General features: G+C 43.1%; 3 protein-coding genes across 4 annotated transcripts in view; all 3 read right to left on the minus strand.

Annotated features, from left to right (window-relative positions):
* cadm3 (cell adhesion molecule 3) overlaps positions 1–4,021 on the minus strand; it is a 100,232-nt gene extending 96,211 nt beyond the window's left edge. The window contains exons 1-2 of the mRNA XM_084370046.1: positions 3,689–4,021; positions 1,895–2,052 (exon numbers count right to left, since the gene is read on the minus strand). Of these exons, the coding sequence (XP_084226172.1) occupies positions 1,895–1,985 (91 nt within the window). The 5' untranslated portion in view covers positions 1,986–2,052; positions 3,689–4,021. The remainder of the gene's footprint in view (positions 1–1,894; positions 2,053–3,688) is intronic.
* A 3,578-nt stretch (positions 4,022–7,599) lies between these two features.
* On the minus strand, positions 7,600–11,360 carry sdhc (succinate dehydrogenase complex, subunit C, integral membrane protein). Its single transcript, XM_084368363.1, has 6 exons — positions 11,310–11,360; positions 10,308–10,367; positions 10,110–10,211; positions 9,292–9,353; positions 8,165–8,328; positions 7,600–7,865 (listed from the first exon to the last, which is right to left on the minus strand). The coding sequence occupies exons 1-6, from the start codon at positions 11,324–11,326 to the stop codon at positions 7,761–7,763; spliced, it is 510 nt and encodes a 169-aa protein (XP_084224489.1). The 5' UTR covers positions 11,327–11,360; the 3' UTR covers positions 7,600–7,760.
* A 3,294-nt stretch (positions 11,361–14,654) lies between these two features.
* The window catches only part of atp1a2a (ATPase Na+/K+ transporting subunit alpha 2a), a 41,571-nt gene continuing 30,704 nt past the window's right edge, over positions 14,655–25,521 (minus strand). The window contains exons 17-25 of one of the 2 annotated variants that reach the window (XM_084369586.1): positions 24,807–24,975; positions 23,919–24,073; positions 21,644–21,767; positions 18,553–18,698; positions 18,321–18,451; positions 18,068–18,169; positions 17,733–17,824; positions 15,017–15,057; positions 14,655–14,811 (exon numbers count right to left, since the gene is read on the minus strand). In XM_084369586.1, coding sequence (XP_084225712.1) covers positions 15,029–15,057; positions 17,733–17,824; positions 18,068–18,169; positions 18,321–18,451; positions 18,553–18,698; positions 21,644–21,767; positions 23,919–24,073; positions 24,807–24,975 — 948 coding nt within the window. In that variant the 3' untranslated portion in view covers positions 14,655–14,811; positions 15,017–15,028. Of the gene's footprint in view, positions 15,058–17,732; positions 17,825–18,067; positions 18,170–18,320; positions 18,452–18,552; positions 18,699–21,643; positions 21,768–23,918; positions 24,074–24,806; positions 24,976–25,521 lie in introns of both variants that reach the window. The other variant, XM_084369585.1, reaches the window with a different exon arrangement.

Raw genomic sequence — 25,521 nt, forward strand, 5'->3', positions numbered from 1 at the left:
TGATTCTAATTGATTTCACTGGAGAGGTGTTACCTGCTTTGTTTCAGTGTAGTTAATATTAGTTTTTGATTACGCTTTGAATACAAGGAGGAATGAGAAAAAGTCCTTGAGCACAACTTGATGGTTTACAAGATGCACACTGAAACTCCATCCCTGCTTCCCTTCTCCTCTCAATTGCACTCCTTGACGTGTTTTCTCATCTCCTAAACACGTCCCAGGCTTAATTACTCTCCTTGACTGACATGATAATGTAAAACAGCGCTTAGGTGAAACCAAAGCAGGAATTGGTCATGCATGGTCAGCCCTCCCGCCAGGCACACCTTAATCAAATGTGACGTGCGTCTGAATTCGAGCCAAAATCGTTTTCGGACCCAAATAACGAACCGCTGCCTGGCTTTCAATGACGAACTACACGGTCGGGGTCAGCCCTCTGACGAGAGATTGATATTTCATCATCAGCGCCTCAATCTGGAGGTTGTTTGTGCATTTCTCATCTTCGGCAGCGTTCGGGGGCCTTGACAGACCTTCATTTGCATTTGTTTCGGCAGTGACCTCCTCATGGCTTCTTGGCACAGCCGGCGTGCTTCTCACTTTTAACTCCACTGACCACTGTGAGCTCACGCCGACAATCCTCCACTTAACCACATTTCATACACAAACTTGCGGAAACACAAGCATGCATAATTCAGGAGAGAGCGAAAAACAGCTGATGTGGACAACCGAAGTGGAAGTACAGTAAGTGTGGTGCGTGCAGCAGCATATCTGTGCACATACACATGGAGACCGTGCATGCAGCGTGCACTCACGGATGTATTCATATTTGTAAATATGCGTGGGTGTGCACGGCAAGCGCGAGGGGCCTCGGAGAAAATATATTGCAAATGCAAATCAGCGAAGATCTATTAGAAGTCTTCTTGCTGCGATATCGTCTTACACGTCTTTGCCAAACACTCGGTGCAATTAAATCCACACTGTAATGAGAAAATGCCAACTGGATTCTACCTGTGTCAATCAATTTTCTATGGATTGAGGGACAATCATGATGCACCATTTCGCCATCGGCACAGTTTGCCCTCCAAAGGTTGTATTACCGGCAGCCAGTCACTTGAGTGTTACGTAATTGGAAAAAGCGCACTGGACAGTGTATTCCTGTTCACTCTGTGCTCACAGCAGGGATGATATCATTACAAAGTGCTTCTCTCATCAAATCCTCTCTTACCACCAGCGTTCAGCCGCGCCCAGCTCATCGCAGGTTGAGCTCCAGCCATGACGAGTGCCATGTGTCTGCACTGAACGTGTGTGACGAGCGTGCACGCCCCCGTGTCGCCGTTTGTGAATGTACAAGATGATCACTGGTTATCTCCGGGCTGCATGAACCCCTGACACAGATATAGTCTGCTTAGATGCGAGACAGCCAGAGAGATGCTGAGCATGTAGGTGAACATGAAAGCAGGGATGTTGTGCGAGTGTGTGTCTGCTTTCATGTGAGTGTATGCAAGTGACTGGAGATGTCACGGAGAGAGAGAGAGGAGGGGAAAAGGAGAGGAAGCTGCGGGGCAAGTGAGCAACTCCATCAAGGACCTGTGTAAGTGTGTGTCTGTGTGTGTGTGTGTGTGTGGAGGCCGGCACCCACGTGCAAGTCACACACATTCCTCAAAAACAACGGCACGAATTCCACTGGGGTCCTGGGAGGTGGGAGCGTCCCATGTGCTTATTAACGGCTCTCTGATTCCCTTGTCATAATACAGGAAACGACAAAAAAGCCTCAAGTCAACAGATAAGGGGCACCACCAGAGACAGAAAGAGAGGGTCGGGGAGGTCAGGGGCCCCAGGGAGAGACAGCTAGATAGAGAGAATAGGAAGCGGGGAGATAAAGAAGGAGAGAGGTGCTTACCATAGACATTGTTGCTGTGAACCACAGCGGCGAACAGTACTGTCAATAAGCTGACACTCCATAATGCAGAGGGGGCTGATGGGAAGGCCATGGTCGGGCGCGCAGATCCGCCTGTCTCACTGAATCCTCAGGAGGGCAGAGGAGCTCTGGAGTGTCACCTGCAGGGAGAGCAGTGGAGAGATGAGGAAAACAAGCAGGGCAGGCCGCCTGGCCACTAATTGCGTCCCCTGCCATTGGTCCGGCCGCTGCTGAATAAACGCTTGGCCCACCCGCTACTCACGCGTTGCTCCATGGGTATTCATCGATCTGCTTGTGTCACACCATACTGGGAGGCGATTGAGACAGGCGGGGTGGGAGAGGAGGGGGGGGAGGGTGGTTTGGTGATCGAGCCAAACAGCAGAGAAGAGGGGTGATGGTGGTGAATGTGTGGTAATGAGAGGAGAGGAGGGAGGAGGAGGAGGGTGAATATATATTCATCCACTTTAACGAGGAGCTGCGCGCATGTGGGGTGAGGGAGTGTTTTTGGACGGGTCCAACTAACTCACGCTAATTAGAAATAACGCAAAGCAACATTCCCGCAGTTGGTCGTGGAAAAAAAAAAGGGGGGGGGGGGGGGACACACAACATCGGTGGAGAGATGCACCTGTCGCCCGCTGAGAGCACTCGGTGCGCTTTGCACAAGACTGGAGACGAACAGACGTGCATAACAGGCGCTCAGGCACTCGTTCCCTCTCTCTCTCTCTCTCTCTCTCTCTCTCTCTCTCTCTCTCTCTCTCTCTCTCTCTCTTTGTCACACACACACACACTTCTCTCCCTCAATTTCGCTCACATCCCTTAAAATAGCATCGAGGTGAGCCCTCGGTCCATCTGCGAAACGCTCCCTTCATTGTCAGCGCTGGGGAGAGAGAGGGGGGGAGCGCCGCGGCTGGATGCTGCCTGCGGGACGGGCGGGCGGTTGGGGCGGGGATTGAGGAGCGGGGTGGGGTTGTTTGTGGGGGTGGGGGTGGTGAAGGGGGGGGGAGGATTGGGAGGGCTGTGTTTATTGTTGCTCCAGCCCTTTCCTGTTGAGTGATGGCGAGAAATGAAAACAAAACTAGAACAAGTACCATCCGCGGGAAGAGGAAGGGAAGAAAATAACGTAATAATTATAATCCCGCACGCTCCGGGCGTGATTTGACACAAGTTCTCGCGCTCCGCTCTCAACGTGCAGCGATGATAACAGAGGTGATGAGAGCAAGAACAACAACAACACTAATGATGACAATGATAACAATAACAATAATAATAATAACAGTAGCAATAACAGCTTGTGGTGGCCTGCATCGCTGCGACGGACCGCGGGAGCAGCACCAGCGTGTCTCGGGTCGGAGCCTGTTTTCTCACACCTTCTCCCCGCACTTGCAGGAATATCTGCCGGGATGAGCTTTCGACTCTCTCTCTCTCTCACACACACACACACACACAGCGGCGAGTTGTGATGCTGTTTTGTGTGTGTGTGTGTGTGTGTAGACCGAGATGGAGATGAGACAACAAGACGCATATTCAGAGTAAGGGATTAAAGAGCTCTCTCCCTGTGCTGGCATGACGGATTACACACACACACACGCACGCACGCACGCACGCACAGCCACCTACCCAGAGTGCGCACACAGACACATTCCTGGAGACCGAAAAAGCGTCAGCACTGACAGGTGTCTCCTGTCCGCCCTGCGGGCTACATCCGAGCGCTGGACAACACAACAAACTGCGAAGCAATGCACAGTAACAACCACACACACACACACACACACACACCGTTATATTCCGCCTCCGGAGTCGGGTTTTGTTGCCGCTGGTCTCCAGTAAGGTCCTCAGTAAGGTCCCTCCTTTGATGCGCAGCAGCCGCTTGTCCGGAGCCTCCTCTCAATCTGCTTTTGTCGACTTTTTTTTTTTTGTATCTCCTTCTTCCTTCTTCTCCTGACTCTTTGTTTTTCTTGCCTTTTCCCTCCGTTCTCTCTCTCTCTCTCTCTTTCTCTCTCTCGCTCTCTTTCCTCTCTCTCTCTCTCTCTCTCTCTCTCTTACTCACTCTGTGTGTTTGTGTCTCTACCTCGCTCGCTCTCTCTCTCCACGGCTGCCGTTCACTGCAGCAAAAACAGTCTGTATGAAAGACGAGAGAGAGGGGAGGGGACAAGGCAGGGAGGGAGGGAGGGAGGGAGGCAGCAGGGAGGGAGGGAGGGAGGGGATTTTAATACGATTTGGCCCGTACCATCGGGATAACAGGGCCGGAGCAGGGGCCTACTGGCTGAGAGCAACGTGAAGGAGATGGAGCAGATAGAGAAGTGTGATCTCGCCATACCGAAAAATCGCCGTAATGTTCCTCTGACGGTCCACGCTGACCTTATCGGGGCTGCACGGTAGCCTGGTTTATTATCTCCCGTGGTGCCTCTGCTTTATCTGAAGGTTTGATATGGAGCAGGTATCCTTCTTGAATTCTATCAGGCCTACATCTCCTGGGATGAGGCAGCGGAGGTCATCTGGAGTTGATTGTCACGCCTCTCAGTAGCCTGCGATGAGTCTTATCATCGATATTACCCAGCCATTACCCCTATCTGGCAGATAGGCCCACTGCTAGTTCCCGTAGGCCTGGTAATTTGCATTATTGTAAAGATGTGATGAGTCTCGTTGAGTTGTGGGACTTTTTTTGCTGTGTCTGTCACAGATTCCTACAATGGTGCTGATAGCCTTATCGCCTCTAAATGCTCTCATAACCCTCAAACCATCAATTCTGCATTTACTGTGCTTGTAAACTTCCAAGTCTGACGGTTCGTGCGCCAGGCGCGTTTGGGAACCACCATCCATCCACGGGACGCAGGAGGGAGGAGGAGGTAGGGAGGGGCAGGGAGCGGTGGTGGTGGTGGAGGGGTTGTTCAACTTGCCAGAGAGGATTAAGGATTAGTTTTACTGGCGGATTAGGTCTGCGTGTGGGGTGGCATGATGGGGTTAAACACGGATGGCGGCAGACGCACGACAGCCCAATCAGAGGCGGTGGCGACCAAGTGACACCGGGGAGGTGGTTGGGTTTATTTTTTTGTTGTTGAGGGAAATACAAAATAATAAAAAGCAATGGGGGGAGCGGGTGAGAGAGGGAGATCTCCAAGCAAGAAAGCAGCTGCTCTGGGCTCCAATGATTTTTTTTCTTCCTTGAAAGGTCCCCTAAATTAAATAAATAAATAAACAAATAAAAAACACACACATAATGACTCCACTTGCACCACAACATTGTAAACAAGTTAAGGCTCCATAGTTCAAAACAAAACCTGCATACTAAAAAAAAAAATAATAATAAATTGGAGACGACACCATTTTCCTGGCTGTGAGTCATTTGTGAGTCTTTATCTCTGCCTGTGTCTAAACCTAACGGGAGTCTGGAAACGCAGCATCTGGCATCATTAAACACTTGTTATGAGGACTGAGAAGGCTTTAAATGTTTTGTTGTTGGCGCTGCTTTAGAAAAGCTTTTGCTCGGGCTTTAAATGAGTGGACAGCCCCAGGTGCCGGAGAGCGTGCGCGAGAGGGAGAGAGCGTGCGTGTCCACTGACTTTCACACGACGGAGGCTGCACGGTGCTGTGTTGTCCTGCGGTGCCGGTGGTGGTGGCTGGATGAGAGCGGAGCCTGAGCATGCAGCTTGGATGCTGAAAGCCCGGTCTGTGCTGTGCCGCTACAGCGACGCGCTGCTTTCAGGCTTTTTGCCCGTTTAAAATCTGCATATTAAAGCGATGACCTTTGCGCGCTGAATGTGAAATTTCTACAACAATTCGGTCCAGATGCATTTTTATATATTGGGCCTTTGCAAAATAAACACATCTCTGGTGATTCATCCATCCATCCATCTTTCTATCCATCTGTAGACAGAGCAGCTCTGTGAGACGCGTCTCAGCTGCAAAATCACAAAAGCTGCATCTCTGCCTTCCATCCCCTCTCATCCAAAAAGCCACAACCCATTGGTTCACATCTCTGCCGGGACTCGAACCCGGAGCCTCTGGATTAGAAGTCCAGCGCGCTATTCCATTGCGCCACAGAGACTGTGACACAATTTTTCGATCAAAAGCGGGTTTATGCTCCCCCTCCCAGCCCTGTGCAGCATCCTCACCATCCCTCAGCATCAGGACCGCAGCCATGTGGACAGTAATTTTCCGACCGGTAGGGGGTGCTGCCGCCGCGTAATCATTAGTCCCTATATGCCTCATAGAGACGGGGAGAGCCCCCTGCTCTCCATCCCCCATTGCTTTCACGCAGGTTATCTCGTCAACACATCATAATGGTGATATTATCAGCACAAAACCATAAGATGGAACATCTTGCATTGTAAATGCATCAGTAACTATGAGGCGGTGTGCTTCCTCCTCGCAGGGAAAAGCTCCAGTGAACAGCCCATGTTTTTATTACCTCAGTTTGTTTTTTCCCCTCTAGAAATGGGAAATGTTTCCACAGGGTTTGGTGTTAGCTGACAATAAGCAAATCCAGTGTTAAATCCTGCAGAGTTTGAGCAATTTTCCTGTCAATCACAACAGAAAATTGCAGTGCCATGGCTCTCTGTCTTCATGGATTTAGAATTGATGTAGAGAATCGTCTACATGACAAATTCACCGCAATCAGCCAAAAACTCACAGAGAGCCATTTTGCAAGTGTTGTTTTTAGAGGACTGTTAAATATAGATGTATGTCTAGTAATGTGGCTGATGTGGCTCTGAGAAGAATACTACACCATCAAAAGCATTAACTCTTGAGCGTTATAAACACTGACAGTTATTGCACAGGCTGTTTGCTGTGTCCTTTATAAGCAATATGTTTGATCACGTGCGGCGCACAAATAAACTCCATCAACGGCTGCGAAAAGAAACGCGAGTAGACAAGCATTTCCCCTTCGAGCCACCGGTAACAAATTGATAAACCAATTTTGTTGGAGGTAACTAAACTAAGTGGCCACGTTGTTCCTCAGTGCAATGTCAACTGATCCAAACAGACATTTCCAAACCAGCTCATTCAGAAAACAGTATGGGTGCAGCCCCCTCCCCGCATCGTTTAGTTTATTTTCCCCTTGTGCGCTTGTTACTGTACCCTACATAAATGGAGTTGGATCTGACATTACATCGCAGCTTGCTTTTATTCACACTGCAGGACAAAAGCTGTTCAGGTGCAGCGTGTGGCTCCTGTGCGGCTCAGTGGGAGGTAAGGCCTGAGGCAGGCTGCTGGTGAGGAGTCTGTTCACACACACAGCTTCCACCACTGGGCTGCCTCGCTGCATTTCAGCCCTTCTCCTTCCTGATGTGAAAAATGCATCTGAGCAGCTGCGGCCTGGAGAAGCTAAAACATGAATGACAGCCTCCAGTAAACAGCCCGAGCTACAGACACAAACACACATTCCTGTGCGCAGAGATGACCACCGGCAATGTGCTTGTTTGGCTGGCAGGGACAGAGCGCTTTGGGCACAGCAAAGTGATTAATAAATTTGACGTCACGGCACAAGAAGACAAATTACATAAGGATAGAACATGTAGGACACGTCTAATTTTGGCTGCCTGGTTGTTGTTCACACTGAGAACAAGTGTGAAACAAACTGGGTCACATTTGCATGCACTTTGCACCCTTGCTGCATTTGATGACCCCCAAAGCTTTCAAGAGTATAATTAATTCCAAGGGACAAAACATCACAACACCTTTCTGCATACAGCATAATATAATCTTTTATTTAATATTTTGATGACACGGGGCCTGCAGTAGGCCTGAACAGAACATATACACAAAACTCCCACAGTGAATCAAGTCCACAATCCCTTCAACTCGCTCCTCTGCCGTCATTTCTGCTCATCTCTTCTCGTCTCTGCGCTCAGAGAGCAGCCAGAGCTATGGAGGTGATGATGGACAGACCAATAACTGTGTAGCCGGTGCGGTAGACCTCTGGGATTTTGAAGCCTTTGCCAATGTCCCACCACTGATTTAAATAATAATAAGAGAAAAGAGAGAGAAGAACATTTAGCATAAGAACAGCATAATGCCATCAGCTTATAAATACTGGGCTGGCAAATGAAATACATGTCGTAGGAAATCAGTAATAGGAGGAAACATGACAAAAATAGAAAACATTAACAGATTGCATCTCCTTTAAAAAGCTTAAGCTGATGAGTCCAGACACTACACCACACATAGTGATGGCTGAATCATCTCAAATATTCTTTTGCCTGGAGAAAAAAACATTTGCTAGGTGTATGAATGTAATTATAAAAGGCTTACCAAGTGGCGGATGCCATTATAGGTGTGGTACGATACGGGAAAGGTGATTCCGAACTTGGCCAGCCCAATGAGAAAGGGCCCGATGGACAGCGAGTGGATCAAGTCCAAGTAGTACGGGTAATGTCCTGGTAATACCAGCGCTGCCAGGGCAAAGGCGGAGATAGCTAGACACAGACAGAAGTAATGAGACCAGATACTGGATGAGGTGTGTGTCGCAAAAATGTCGCATTTCAGAGATAAGACATTAAGCGAGAAATTAGCATATGTCAAAGACCAACATGCTACTACCATTTATCTTTGCTCGATTGGTTTCCATGACTCAACAAACCTCCAGGCCTTCATTGGCCAGTCATTTTCCTGAATATCTAAGTTATGTAAAGGCTTTTTCCCCTGCTGATTGCATAAAATGAAGGCCAAACAATGGCCTCTTTATATAAAAAAAAGAAAAAGCTGCCTGTAACAATGCACTGCACTCAATGGTTATGTCTGAGCTCCCCTTTCTGTGCTATCTGGACCATTAAGAGGCCAAATGGAAGAGAAACTTGATGTTATTTCCATTTGGAAACACATAGCAGGAGTGAATCAAAGCTAATTCCATATAAAAAATTGTATTGGCAGTAGAAGCAAGATGCCTAAACACAACAATAAAAATTGTATATAACTCAATAAGGGTTTGTCTTATTACTCTCAGCAGGTGATATTTTTTTGTTAACCAGCCTTTTGCAGAAAGCTGATTTTAGATACCGTGATTAAACACAGGCGATGTTTTGGGACAAAGTAAGTGACTGTTTTCTAAACTAGCAGTTGAGGGCGCTGACCTCGATTGAACCCATTAACATACAAACAGAACTGGACCCAGCTTTCACAACAACATGCTACATCGAGGTCAACAATGACTAAAAGCTGTTAGCAGTCCAGTGCTAGACTTGATTTTCACATACAAAGGCTTCAATTGTATCGAACAACATTGGTTTCGTAATGCCAGTAAATGCTCTTAGCAGAAATCAATAGCGCTGGACTAAAATGCCCTGTAGAGATGTTCAGGGTCAATCAAACACTGACAGTGGCAGCAGAATAAGCGTTCTATACAATAATAAATAAGCACAAGAACAAAATGGATGCGTTACCTCCACTGAGCCCGACTCCAGTTCCTCTGTGTGTGACTGACATCATCATGGGTACGGACCATCTGAAACATGAAGCATTGAGTCGTCACTGAATTTGTCTAGCTGTCTCTTTCTTTTTTTATTAAAAATGTTTTGTTTCAAGTTAGGCTCAGGATGTCATAGGCAAATTGCATCAGTGTAACTAGAAAAGAAAGGAAAAAAAATACTCTGTTCTATTTTTCAACTGCAGGCAGCAATGCTAACTTAAAACTAGTTTAGGCTCAAGGGCAAAACTGCCGGTCATGGGAGGTATTTAAAATTTAACGCAATGAGATTTCAGATAAATAAATGATCAGTAATGTGGATGTCACGTCTAAGTGGGTACAGGCAGTGATAGAAGAAGTAGAACAGTCTGATAAGATATATGTTCTGAAATCACAGCAAAAGTATGATGTGATCCAGGAGGGAAAAAAACAAGCTAGGAGGAAACCAAGTGTGGATTTAAAAGGCATACTGAATACAAATGTTCTCTCTACTACAGGTTTTAGAATTCTACTTGACACGCCATCACTGCACTAAATGCATCCAAAGACAATTGAATCTCTGGAAATGGTGACTTGTTCTGCTGTTTTATAAGCATAAAAAATAAAGACTGTATGATCTAAACATTGCCTCGACATTAATATTGCTCTGCGGTGGAGTTTCAGCATCTTTGAAAATGTTGTGCTGAAAATTGTAAAACGTAAATGGAATGTACATTTAAGACAACAGACTCATCTCCATTCTATACGTGAAATTATCATGTGAACGAAACACAGCATGTGTGATACTGTACATACTTGTAAATGGTGAGATGGGGAGACATGGGTCTGTTTAGTTTGGCATTTTTGGACCAAAACTTGTTCATCTCGTCCTTAGCTGTGGTTCCCATTGGAGCGGCACTGTAGTGGAGAGAGAAACATTACTTAGTATGTGTATGTGAACCAAAGTGCTCTTTCATTCTCTCTCTCTCACACACACACACACACACAACTCACTGTCTGTAGAGGACATTGTAGTGTGGTCGGGACACACAGCCACCCTGGCGGGCCAACGTCCTGAAGACAAAAATTAAGAGTAAGAATTACTTTTTTGGTGTGTGGTCAAATAAAGGAGAAGGACAACAAACATACAAGTTTTGTTTTGGATAATTTTTAACACTAGGATTGTTCTAATATCTTTCAGTGCTCACAACTACCAATGAGTCATGTTATATACTCTAAGTAATGGCAAATAATGCTGTTTACACCAACACAGCAAAGAAAATGCTACGTAATATTTCTGTCAGCATGATTTCTATAACACCCATTAAACTTATTGTTCTTGTGCTGCCCTACACAGGTATTTTTCACTTATTCGAGGAAAGTCTTCCGTAGGTTAAAAACATCGAGCTGTTCTGATTCAACTGATAAAGAATAAAATAAACAGATAAGGGAGGTAGCACCGCCAGCACCTAACTTCCAGGGACAGTGATTAACATTAGCTTGATTAGCCTGAGTGGCGCTGAGCTGACCTTCAAAGGCCATCTCAGGTCAAAGAAGTGAACAAAGTTCGACGAATACTGGACTTTATCTTGTTAGAGGCATGACTGATACGCTACGTGAACTGCCAGTTAGCTTCAAGCTAAATCAGAGAGACAAGGAAGCCTTGCTCAACTCCGGTAATTTATATCATCAGCTCTTGAAACGATGAAGGCAGCAAATTAAAGCTCTCGAGTCCGTTATTAATAATACTCAGAGCCAAAGTTCCCTCTCTGCTAGCTTTGACACACCGGGGAAATACTAGCGTTAGCCAGCTAGCTAACGTCAGCTAGCCCGGTGTCGCACCATATGTAGGATAAATAAGGATAATAAACGATGATGAAAGGTTACACTCGGGCGGATTGTCCTCAGCTGTAACGCTATTATGATGTAAATCCGTCAATGTGACATGATAACCCCGAGAAAAGACACATAAAGCGTTCTCCGAGCTCAAGTAATATGTAGCACATATGTACTGACCTTAGAAGCAGCGCCATGTTTGACGAGCACTGAGCGGAAGTGACGTAACCGGATGTTGTTGTTCTGCCTTGTTATTAAAACCTTGAGGGCTTGTTTGGAGAAGGTCAGGCTCGGTTGAAGTGAGGTGAAGACGTCTGTGAAGGTTGTGAGCTCACAATATATGAAGAAGAATATTTTCTAATACATTTTATTATAATTTTTATAATCATAAATCAAAATGTGTTTGGTCAAACCTCACCCCCAGGCTTTCAAGAAGGAAACTGAGCAATATAAAAAGGCAATAACCTCATCATTTTATTGTTTTTAAAGTTAATTTTATGTTTACACTGACCCCTGGCATGTTTCACTGTATTATTTATCTCTTTTATTTTCTTCTTTATTTTCTCATTGTTATTGTTAATATATTACTTTTTTAATTTATTTATTTATTTCACTATTTAATTGTTTGCTTGTATACTTGGTTATATTTCTCTTTAACTGTAATTTTCTGCTTCTATTTTTATCATCATTCTACTTTCTAAGAGAAGTTAGATGAAGTTGGGAAAAGAATATTGAGCTCTCACATCATATTACACATCACCAAATATTCTCATACCGGTGAGCCAAATAAGAAATGTGTCTTTTGCCTCTCCCCTTTCCAGCTCCAATAGATGTCAATAAATAGGCTGAATAAATAAGTATCTTACAAAAAAATGCAGATTGGCAATGTTTCAAAGGAATACTTGTCTGCTTAAATAAAAAGTAAAACTGCAATAGTAGAAGTTCTTTAAAGCTGAAACGATTAGTTGATCAGTAAACATAACTATTTCAATACTTATTAATTTAGGTAATTCTATATATTAACATTTCTTAATAATGAAAACAATTGGTAGCTGAAGTCTTAGTGAAGTTTGATCAAAACTGTTGACCCAAAACAACCTTACAATATTTTCCACAATGTTTATTGTCCTTTTCTTATGTTACAACATCCCCTCAAAGAAACATACAGTTACAAGACAATAGTATACACACCGACAGCCACAACTCTTTTCAAGTAAAACCTACATTTCCATCATTCATGATATTCATGTATGTTTCCCAGAGCTGAACAAAGTCTTTCTGCTTGCTCTGTAAAATACTCTTTCCAAACCGATACAGTCAGAAAGCTCCTTCATCCACATCCTCTAGCATCCAGACTCTTCTTCCAACACAGTGCAATAAATCTCCTGCTTTGACAAAGTCCAAAGTCAAGAAGTGCAGTCTGTTAAGGGACGTTGGTATTAAACATCTTTGACAAACATTTTATAACTTCCTTCCAGAGGATTTGGATGTAGCTGTTGGTGTATGTGTAGCTTTTCAGCTGCAAATATTTGAAGAACAACCCCATAAAAGGATGCAACACCAAATGATGCAGTAGAGGATGAGAAGCAGAGAAGATAAGAGAAAAATCACAAGAAAATCCAGATGAGGAAATAAAACTCAACCCAACTCAAAGATGGAGCCACGATTTTTATAATCCAGTGCACCCAGTAAAACGATCAATGTTGACATTGAGATGGGAAAACATGTAGCAGTTCTCAAATTAACTACTGGAAAAATAAATCCAAATAACATTCATGTAAAAGTATTGAAAAGAGCCATGCACACAATTAAACATCTATAGTACATACACACACATGCAGGCAGCAACCATGTGTAAGGTTAATGATGCACAGAAGCAGCCCTGGACTGGTTCCCAATGGCCTGTTCCTGTATAAATGTTGCATAAAGTATGAGAAGAGACCATGTCGGACTGAAAGTAGACAAGGTTTAGGTTAGTTATATCAGAATTCAAACCTGTTCTAACTTGTTTTTTACATCGTCTTTGACTTAATATTTAACGATTTCTAGACAAATAGCTTCCACAAAGATCTGGTTCCAAAGCTGAGAAACTCTGGAGGACACACTTTGCCGCCTGTCGAGTATTTCTTGACTATTTTGACAGTGAGGTAACGAGTGTCCAGTGAATAGTGGACATGAGGACATACATAATGGATGATGAGTTCAGGAAAATTCGAGTGTAGGCAGAGCCTGATTGGCACTGGGTTTTTTGAGGAAGAGACCAATATTGATAGTTTAGAGTTTAAATCTCATAATATATGGAATTATATTTAATTTAACATAAATTCACATGAAGATTTGTGGCCAACGTATGTATTGAGCAAGACATTTAATATTTAATGAAAAACTGTCAGTGCTCTTCAGTGAAGAAACCATGTATTGGCAACATGGTTTTGAAATCACCTCATCATGTGTTTTGCAATTTTTCCCTGCAATTACTTTATACTGTACTCATCAGTTGGTATATATGCTGCTACTGATATATACTGATTTATACACATGTACATTCACATCTTTTGTATGTGCATCAGCCCAGTCCCCAGGATATAATGTTAGCAGTTAATGGTTCTGCAAACCACAGATACATACAGATCGACATCATATTCACAATTACATGCTTCTTAGCTGACTCTCACACCAGGAGATGGAGGGGATGGTGGTGGCGTTATTACAGCCAACAAGGCTGCCAAATGGCCAACTGCAGTTTGAGTCACTCCAGTGGTTATTTTTATGGACACCTGGGTATATTTCTATCTGTTTTTGTGCGTCAAATGCGAGTGTTATTTTTAAGGAGACCTGCAGACATTTCCAGCTGTTTTTAATGGTGACCAAAACATACTATTTCTCATGGGAAGTCAGACCATCTCCATCCATTATCCTAGTGACCAAAAACAGGTATTTTCAGCCAAACCATGATGTTTTCCTAACCCTAACAAGTGGTTTCTGTGCGTTAACCTCAGCGGAGCATAAGCACAGCATTGTAACAAGAGAGAAATAGAAAATTCAATCTAAACAGACGTAATCTTGCAAGAAATGTTCCGTTTGAACTCATCTGTGGTTTTGCAGAAACGTATTTTACTAACATTTATTCTGGCGATCGGGTTGAGTTTGATACATTCAATTATAGTAAGCTGTGCATCACTGTAGTCAATGTACGTTCTTGACAATATCATTTACTTTGTCTTAATGGCATTCAGAATCAGTTTAAGACCTGCTAAAAGTCATTGGGTTGAGTTAAAACAAATTTCCTCTCAGAATGTTAGCTAACTGGCATATGTGCTTATGCATTTTTAAATATCTTAGAATGGCAGGAGATATTAATGTTGCCTCCATGTGGCATTACAATCATTGGTGTATGTGGTGCCCTACATACTAAATTTGACAGGGTAAGGTCTAATCATCAGTTCACTCAAAAGGATTATTGTGCAATAACACCGATAAGGAATACGGACCACAAGAACAATAAAAAAACAATTCAAACATGGCTGGGAATATGTTGGAATATATTTTATATGGCACATTTCACATGATAAATGACATTTGGTATTCCTCTACAGCCACACAGGCCAAGCTACATCACTTTGGTAACAGTTTATGTAAGGCACATAGGTATGCATTACCATTGTTCTTCTGGAAATGCTTTCTGAGAAAACAAAGAGGAAAAAGCTCAAAACACAATCAAAAGCCTATTTTCAGCAGTATTTTTATGATAATCAGATTTGTGAACTGATCCATGCAATATTACAGCTGACAGACAAACACACACCCTCAGTTCCACCCTCGCAGGCGCACACAAACACACACATCCGCACCCACACACACTCAGAGACGCACAATTCAAAACTGACATTTTCTGAATGTTAATAATATGTCTCCAGCTCCACCCAACCTGGAAGAGAGACAGAGGGAGAAAGGGGGAGAGTGTCAGAGACCAAAATGACAGGCGAGCACTTTTCATAATATCCCTTTTGTATCACTCTATTTGTATTCATCTCATCGCCTTTGTCTCTGTACATTTCCAAATGAATCCCCTTATAACTCTAAGACTCTGATCAGCAGCCCGTGACACACAGATTAACAGAAATGATTAACTGTCACGATAAATTGTATTTGTCTCCCCGTGTCTTGCCCCTCTCAGCTGAAACGCTGTAGCTGTGAAGAGATTTTGAGCTATTGTAGTGTGTCTGTATCGTGTGTGATCTTTGGGGCATATCTCCAGAGTCTTCATCAGCCTGTTTTAATTTCCTTTCTCATCATTCGCTACCTTTGCACTTGGTGTTGGGCAGGTATAACCCTTCCTGGTACATGGTTTACATATGTTCACAGAGTCTGTATAGACTGCTGCCTTTATGTTGCACATTTCTTTTGCTGCACGCCGATAAACATTTTTTGCTTCAGGCCGAAGATAACTCACTAAATATTTTTGCAGTAATACATGATCATATTTTTTCACTGCTTCCATAAACAAATCAGAAGTGGCTCATGTTTCCCCCCCTGTCTGTTTGGTAACAAGAACATATCTAAAGGTGCAATATGTAAGAATTTTAGTTTGAAACATTAAGAAATTCACAAAACTTATCAAAAGAATGTAAATGAATAAGAGTTTGACATTATGTCAAAGCCGTCTATGTAATATACTGCAAAGATATCCATCAAAATTAACATGCTAACCAGCTAGCCTCAGTCCATCCTGTCCAAATGTAAGGAATCTGACCATTTATGATCTTTTCACCGCTTCCTGATTGATCAGCAACTGAAAAGACAATGGTGAGTTAAGCTCTGAAGGGACAGTTTTTCAAGGTCGAACAGCATATTTGGTAACCCGTTATCTTCCCTTTGACAACAGCTAGCGTTAGCATTTAAGTGCTTCCTAGTTAGCATTTCCGCGATAGTGTTACACAGTATAGCAGGAAAGAGACAAATTCATTCTTAAATAACAACGCACATCTTGGACACATTTATTTAAGCCTGTAAGTGAAACACACTGGATCTAATCCAATTCGCACATTAGCTCGGAAGTGGTTAAGTGCTAAGGTTAGCTAATGGGTTATCAACTAAGGTGTTTTATCCTGAAATATGGCACAAAGTCCCTCCAGATTTTCACTTTCATCATCTTTTCATTTGCTGATCAATCTGGAAGCTGTGAAATGGAAAACGAATTGTTAAACTCTCTACATTTATAGCACAGCAGCATTACATTATCTCATTCTACCTTCCCACCCTGAGTATGACATCAGAAGGAAATGGCCACGGCGTGAATACGGTTTATAGTATCTCAGGCCTTGTACAGTTCCAGATGAGCGATGTGTGCAAGTGGTGCTACGCTCCACAAGCTCTCTTAGCGTTTTAAGTCTAATCAATAAACAAATGAAACTAAAAAAAATGTCCAGAAAATAAACTCATATACCTGTTTGTCTTTTTAAACAGAAATATACAAGTTTCTCTCTTTAACAGAATGAAGACGAGCTCAGTTGCCTTTTTAAGTCATCGTAAAACACACTATCCTCAAACCCGACAAAGACAAGGCCATTTCTTACATATTGCACCTTCAATAACATTGATTGAAATCTATTGCAGATGCAGCCCTTGGCTCCAGAATCAGATCAGATTAGACTTCAGTGGTGATGTGGATGTCAAATTGTCACTATTTTATGCTCCATTTATCAAATGGAAACCTGTGCAAACTGCCAGACAGCAGTGCATTTACATGCTACTTTGTCAGAAGTCAAACCTGGAAGACAAACAGTAATCAGTCAAGTGTTACGGAGGCTGCAGCGTTGAAAGGTGGAGAATGGTTCTGCATTAAGTGGCTTGCTGGGTGCCTGATTGTCTTCAGCTGCATTGTTTAGGGTTAGGCCTGAAGTCTCCTTTGTGGTTAAAGCTAGGGTTAATAATAACCTTTAAATGAAAATGATTACAGTTTTGGCTTTATAACACATGTAAAAATGACAAGGACGCATCATGTTCTTTATCCCAAAAACAACATGACAGCTGACACCTGTGTTGAAAACCTCTGTTTTTAAAGCCACGTTTTCAAAAATCATACAAACTCAACCTTACATCGTTCGTCATCAGTAATCATCTGTAATTGCTCGCAACATTGTTTTGTAAAATTGCTACCTGTAGTTTCCTTTCTGATCTCAGTTCAAAACAGTTCAAAGTTGTTTTTATGTAATCAGGGGTTTTTTTGGTGCTTGTTTGGAATTACATATAACTCGATCTTCTCCTGCTTGTCACCATCTGTCAAATGCTTGCTGGGAACTTTCAGGTCACATCAGCAGAGCAGAGCTGTGGTGACTTTGTCAATCAGCGTGTCCTTAAAGGAGTAGACAGTCTACTCTTCTAGGATGTATATATTTTTTTTTACAAGGACAGCAGGAAGGCTGAGGGAGGTACAGAGGACAGGGGAGAAAAAAGTCTTGATGGAGAATGGCACATGTGGCTCCTGAGATAGGGGTGTCAATCACTATACCATCACTTGCCAACTTTTTTTACTTTCAGCTTATTAACAAGACAAAGAAGGTTGAAACCTTTTAATCTTGGTTTCTCTTAATAACTGCTTACCTCCAGGGCTCCTCCTCAGAATGAATTTACGGACCTCATCATAAATGAAGATGAGAAGACTGTATGGGAAGGCACAGAACCACCACAGGGTCCTAAGAGGAAGAGAAAAGGAGTAGAACAGGGCAGGGGGGATGGAGAGCGTAGCTGTGAGTCACAGGCAAAGTGCAAATTGTTAAATTCATTGCAGCCATTTTTGAATATTAAGGATAACAACGTGGTGTTTAAGAAGATCACAGACTTCATTTAAAGTCGAGAGTGACAGGCTAATGGCAGCCTATTAGGTCTTTAAGAGGTTATTTTTCGGTTCGGTGGAGATATGCATATGCAGAGCGTACTTCAGGGGGTACATGCGCAAGGCAACGTCCATTCCAGGGCAGTAGGAGAGGAAGGCAGCCAGAGCGGTCTCAACAAACAGACCGAAGATCAGGATTCGGTTCCTGTTGAACAGAGAACAAGAGAAAGGAAAGCGTTTAGACAATTAAGGTTTAACTTAATTAGAAACACTCAGATGACAAGAAAGGCATCTTTAAAAATGTTGCAGTCTTTAAGGTGGACCTGCCTACTCTCTTTCTTCTCTCGCTAACTTACTTCATGCCCTGCTGAAAGAGGGAGTTCCTCCTGGTCTTGCAGATGATAAGATCGGCCCACTGGACGACCACAATGCTGGCAAAGAAGCTGGTGTGGCAGGTGAATTCAATGATCTTCCTCTGCTCGTAGGTCTGCCAGGTTGAAACACACATTACATTTATTAGAGTGTCCCATGCATATGGGAGTATTTTTTAAAGGGTGTGCTGGTTTGTCTTTGTCCCGCGCTCCTTACCCACTGCTGCCCATAGCTGTCTTCCAGGTCGTTGAGTTCTCGGTCGTCCCAGTCGATGCGGATGCCCACCAGGAACCATGGGGGGAAGCCGTTCTCAGCCAAAATCACAAAGTAGGTGAAGAAACCACCAAGAGCCTGAATCATCCCTGGAGACAAAAAAAAATCAAATTATACTCACTCACAGATACCAGCCATCTAAATATGCCTGATTTTTTTTCGTTAAGATCCATGGATTATTCCCTGAGCAACTAAGGAAAATGCTGAAAAATGTCTCGCAATGTTAAAGAAAGTAAGAAAAAAAGTCATGGATCTGCCCCTTTATCCAGATCCGCACCACAAGTTAATGGATGGGGTTTATTCTGGGCCAAGACCCATCCTCCATCCAAGTTTGGTGGAAATCTGCTCTGTCGTTTTTGTGCAATCCTGCTGACAAACCAACCAACCACGGGTGTAAATATAATGTCATTGGTGGAGGTAATTAATGTAAGTCTCTAATTAAAATGTTGGTGACTATAAAGGAGTTACATCTGACTAGAATATAACATTCGTTCTGTTGCTTTTAGCCCTGCAGGAATGATTTCTTAGGGCATATTCCTGGCCCAAAGGACGCCAACACTCCCCGGGTTCTCCAAGCTCCCAGTCAGTACTGCTAGCTGCACGGCTAACTGAGCGATATGCTGCCCTCTTGTTTTGATTTCGACAGATGGTCAATATTTACATATTGTACTGAGGTATCTGTGCAACAACACAACGGTGACATGTTGCTCCTGTTTTGGGGGGCTTAAGGAAGGCAGCTGATGTTGAGAAGATCTGTGAGAAGACACAGAGTCGTTAACCAGCTCTGTTTGTGCGCAAAAGGTTAGCTGAAGGGTAAGGTACTAAACCAGAGTTAATTCTTATTCCAGATGTGTGGAGCTGGCTCAGCGTAAACATGTCCATACAGAGAGACACAGTCAGGTCAGCTTTAGGTTGTAAGGTCAAGAAGGGACATCAGCAGAGTTATGTAACTTATAGAAGATGAGACAGTCCAAAGGGCCCGGAGGCAGATCAACTCCTCTTTCGCCTATTGGATAGATGGACCCTTAATAAATCAAAGTGACCAATTAGAAGAAGTAGGTAGGTGCAGGCGAAAGGGATCTAAAAAGGCCCGCGCGTACAGAGAAAGTTAGGTGGGTACTTGTAGATTTCCTAGGTTGGAGAGGATTTCTGGTAGAGCAGAGGGCAAAGCTTTAGGCAGAACTTTGTCAGATATTGGGAACACCTGGTGTGGCCACACTGGTTCGGACACAGGCTTGAAATCTGTTTCAATAAAGATTGCTCTACCCATCTCACCCAGCCTCGCCTCCACAGATTCTTTTCTCATCAAACTACACGCCGACACCTTCGATGGAGACAGCCCAGAAACAACAGCACCTTTAATTAAGCTTTTGTTGCTTTATTGAGATTAATAAAGACTTTATTATAAATGTATTGGACGTTAACTATCCACTTAATAACAGCTAGTTATGCTTTTCGCAGCTACCAGATCTAAAGAGAGAACAATGCTTTGTTAGGGTCAAAGGATACTTTGTTATGCACCAAAGCGAGAACACAGACTTATTAAGATTAATAAAGTCTTCATTATGCACTTAACCGTTCTTGTCTTGTTAATGTTAATAAGCGTCTTATAAGGACTTAGAAGAGCCTTATAACCTGTTTACTAACGACTATTACAAGAACCTAAATATAAAGTGTTGCCGAGCGGGGTGTAAATTGTGTGCAGTTGGATGAAATTTAAACTTATCTGTTGTATTACAGCGCAGTGTAGCAATAGGTCCAATGTTTTTATAGAATAATTAGGAAAATAGCAGGAGTTATATAGATAATGGGTGTCTTTAGGTTAAATCTTTTTTGACAAACAACAGCACTTACCAATGGCCCAGTATTCACTTACTTACAAGAAGTATACCAAAATATGACAAATAAATTGAGTTGCATTCAGCCTCAGTACACCTGGTGTTTTTCTCTTAATACTGACTCAAAAACGGGACCGGTGATTATATCTCCCCCCCTCTGTCCACTACAATAACAAAGCAATTTTGTAAGTAAATGGCTCCAGACAGCTGAGGACTCTTCTAATAGCCGATGGTGAGTTTTAATTCCACGTTGGAAAATTTGTTTTGTCAGAGTGGGCGTAACGTTGTTCATCATGATGGACATCTTACTTTAGAGCTTAAATCTTCACATATACCAAACTGCCTTATGCTTATCAATCATCTGAGTACTGTGCTGATAAATTAAAACCTTGCACCAGGTCAGTGTGTCTGTTGATTGCTGTCAACATCATTTTCTCGGTGGTAAGAAAATTGGTTTCATCTGTTTTCCGAATGCCGTTGTTGTTACTTCTCACTGGTGTTTTATTTATGATGTTGACATTTTTACTCTATTGTTGCAGTCATTGTTTGTCACTCTTGATCAGATCATCAGTGAAATGTTCAGTGTGCATGTTTCGGGACTTCAAGCTGGAATGCCAGAACGGTGGTTCATAATCTGATTTGACGTGACCTGCAAAACTTTTGGTCCACTGGTGCTCATCTTGGAAGAATTGTGGGAGTCGATGTGAGTCGCCGGCTGTTTTGAGCTTGTTCAGCTTTAAATTGTCATCCAATGAAGCCCTGTCATATTTTGACCTATTTAGCAGCCTATGAAATTGGGCCAGCCTTTGATTTTCACTATTCCCAAACCATAACACCAGAGATAAAAAGCATGCATTCAAGTGAGGTTCCAACCAGTGAAACATGACCAAGATTAAGTAGAAAATAGTTGCACTCTGCACTCGCAATTTGCTGTAAATGTCACGACAATTAGAAGAATATTAGGGGACTCCTTCCTGACTATCTCCTCACCTCTGGACCTATTTTCCTTGACTGTGCGTACCTAAACATTTACAAAGGCAATAAGAAATGCCAGAATTTCTGATAAATGTCAATATTTAATGTTTTTATGCCTGTGATGTTTATTAGAACCATAACTTCTCTACAGGAGGCCTGTCACAGTGATTCAGGTTTAAGAGCCGTGCTCCAAAGAGGTTGTGAGCCACGAGACCACAAACCTATCTGTCCGTAGGCCATGCTGATGAGGCGTTCATTGACCAGCTTGTCTGTTTTGGGGTTCCTTGGTTGGCGTTTCATGATGTCACTCTCAGCAGCCTCATAAGCCAATGAGATGGCTGGAACCTGGAGGGAATGGGAGGATAGCACAGAATTGGCTCACTTTATTCACTCTGTAAAACAAATGTTCAGGAATTCGTCATTGTGGCAACAGTACAAAGACACGATGAAAGTGTCAGACACGGGGTACCCTAGACATATCACTATTCATGTGATTCAGCATTCAATCAAGGCGTGGAAGGAGAAAAGACAGAAAAGGGGCAAGGAGAGGGAAAAAAGAGGCAGTGACAGTGATAGAAAGAGAGGCGGGGAGAGCAGACATGAGGAGAGAGACCGATTTTCAAGAGTCTCATAAAATAGGAAGGTGGAGAGGTCCCTGTAATAAAGATCTTATATTGGCTGGTTTTTACCAGGTAAGCAACAGAGCAATATGTGTGACTTAGGGCAGGATATCTCTGCGACTTAGGTGGGATTTGAAGTGGGGACTTAGCACTGTGTGAAACTGAACACGAGCTCTGCGGTCGACAAATCCAGTTTGTTTTGGTGTTACACTCCCCTGACCCACGGTGGTTGATAGACAAGGAGAGGGAAGAAGGATGTGACTATGTCTGCCATTGATTTTTTTATTTCTTTTTTTACATCTCTCAAAGTCTCTCTTTTGTGTGTGTGTGTGTGTATGATTGTGTGCAACTTCCAGATTTCAGTCTTGAAGCATCCTTAAGTGTGCCACATCTCGCTTTGATAAACATCTTCTGCAGCCATCCTTTTCCACATGGCAGTGCTGGCTAAAAATAATCATAGCAGACTCCAAGTGCTGCTTGTCACTGCTAAATCTCAGCAGAGCCCTCAAGCCTGTTGCCTGGAGTTGAACTAAGCTGTTAACAAGCTGTTAACAACCTCACCAGCAGACATGGGAAATTTGTCGTTCTACACTTGCACTGTACTATAAACAATTTTCAGGTACGTTACTGAACAGTTAATATTTTCATTTTGGTGTCCCACTCTTCAAAGCAGACATCCAGCTGCTCACTCCACCAGCGGTTATTAAACACACACAGACGTGTTACTTTGAAGAGAAGGGTTTTTATATGCAAAGCAGGTGCGCAAATTAGATGCTTTTAAACTTCAATCATCACATCTTTAAAGAAAAATCCAGCCAATAAAGAATGCACCATCGCTGTGATCTAGACAGTTAAATAAATATTTGTCAACATGAACAAATCTGTCCTGCTGCTAGAAAACCAAAGAAGTTCATCTTTGATGTCAGTGTAATAAGTGGAACTGCTTTATTATCAGTGCTAGCAAGCTGCTCCTCTTTATCTTTAACCTGTGGAGACTTAAAATGCGTCTTGGCAGCCGAACATAGAGCGCACACCTCATTTCTTGTAACATGTTTGCTTTTGTCTCACTGGGATGTATAAGAACCGGTTTCAGCTGCATGCTACTGTCTGGTGGCTGAGAGCAGGAAAAATTAAAGTTAAAGTAATGAACACAAGTGAACACGTCCTTTTGAATATATTCATCCTGTGCTTCTTTTCTTTCGCAATGATGGATTACGCCCCTCAGGCAAGCAGCGTGCCAGCAACTCTTTTTGTTGCTGCTGGAAACACAATGGAGAGACTGGCATCTGGAAATGGCAGAGCTGTGAAATGTAAATCTGTATGTGAGCGTCACCCGGTCTTTGTTCTGCTTGAACAAATGGACGTCGGCAGTGAGCCAAAAGCGAAATTCTCCCACCGACGGAAAGAACAAATTAAACCAGACGTTTTGTTCTCTTTTACCTCCAGGCACTCATATTTGACACCAGTAATAACGCTGGTTTCCTTCATGTCACCTTTAGCTTGCCTGTAGCTATGCAACATGCTAAAAATTAGAATCCCTTCGTTAGGGAGAATCCGTTAAACTTGTGCTTTGCTGCCAACCCCCTGTGAAACTGTAAAATGAATCAGTGAGGATGAAAGTTGCAGAATAAACTGTCATTTTCAAACTACAAACACTGGAAAACCAGCATCCGATGTGTTCAACAGCTAGTACATCACCCACCTAAAACACAATGCAGCCTCGGCAGGAGTCTATACATCTATTAAGTGCTCGTTTCTCAGAAGCTTAGTCAAAACTATTGACTCAGACAATGAGATAATGAGAGAGACTATGTTGGCGTATCTACAAAGGGCTTGATGGACTGAACAAAGAGAGCTCACTTTCCCAACTACTCACCATGTCAGTGCCCAGGTCGATGCAGAGGATGGTGACAGTCCCCAGCGGAAGAGGAACACTGGCGATGATGAAGAGGAGGAAGGGTGAGATCTCAGGGATGTTACTGGTCAGCGTGTACGCAATGGACTTCTTCAAGTTGTCAAAGATGAGACGACCTGCAGCGATCAGAAACACACGAGAGAAGACGGTTCTTTGTAGACGTGCAAGATTTGTGTGTATAGACATATTATTCCTATACTATAACGATAACAACGTGAGCATCCATACTGGTCAAAGATAACGTTAGAGGAGTTTTATTCATACTTTCTTATGAGATAACATCAACTAACCTGGCGATCATCAAAGAGGACATCAATAAAGAAGAAACACTGGACTATAGACTTATGGGTGAGTAGATGACTGAATTTTCATTTTTGTGCTAACCTTTAAAGTAAAACAACCCTTGAACATTTTCCTTTTGAAGATGTTAATAGGGTTTTTTGACATGTGTAAAATATGTCCAAAAAATAAAAAGCAAGCCCTGCTGTGTGCCGTCTTTAAACTTGGTCTTTATTGTCCTGGATTTGACGACCTGATGTTTGTGACTGAAGTCCGACTCCAGTCCAAGTCACTGGTCCCAACTCTACAGCTCTTTTGAAAGCTGTGTGAAATCAGACTCAATAATACACATATCACATTTCAGACACATTCAAATGTTCAGGTATTTATTTAAAAATATTCAGTCTCTTTTGCCACATTACAGAGGAGCTTGCTGGCAAAGTTTTTAAATCTCCTGTTTCTCTGACTCACTTTATGTCCTTTCTCTGTCTTTCTCTCTCCGTCACTTCCTCCTTTTATTCTTTCAGTCTGTCACCCTGTCTCTCCTTCTGTCATTCCCCCCACACTCACCCTCTTCTACTCCGGTGACGATGGAGGCGAAGTTGTCGTCCAGAAGGATCATGTCAGCTGCCTGCTTGGACACATCAGAGCCAGCGATCCCCATGGCAACGCCGATGTCAGCTTTCTTCAGCGCTGGAGAATCGTTCACACCGTCGCCCGTCACCGCCACGATCGCCCCCTGCACCCGCAAGGACCGGAGAACAAAAAGTGTCAAGAAGAGAAAGATAAGTACCATGATTTAAGCTTTTCTCTCTCCACTTCTCTCGCTTTCCCCCTCCCCTTCTGTCTTAATAATGTCTTTTCAAAGCAGCTCTGGGGAGATTAAATGAAAAATGGAATTGAGTTGCAATCATTCAGTCACACGGAGTGAAAGCGAGTGAGTCAGGGTGAATTGTAGCATGACCTCAATATATGGGGATGTGTGCAAGTGGATACACACACCTATATTTGAAATTTCACATATAATAGCTGAGCACATACATATAGGCATATACGCAAGGACTAATATATGCGTTTAATAGACAGTTGATCCCATACTTTACAGACGGAAACAAATGGACCACGACGCATGCACACATACACACGAACGCACACGCATACGCACAAAAGCCTGTATTCATCCATTCAACCACCTGCACTTACAAATGGCAGTCACACAGTCACACAAACAGTTACACACACGTAGTAAACTGTATTCAGCCTTAAATGGCAAGGACACACACAC

Source organism: Pagrus pagrus, assembly GCF_965226575.1.
Source record: "Pagrus pagrus genome assembly, chromosome: 12".
Taxonomy (NCBI): Eukaryota; Metazoa; Chordata; class Actinopteri; order Spariformes; family Sparidae; genus Pagrus; species Pagrus pagrus.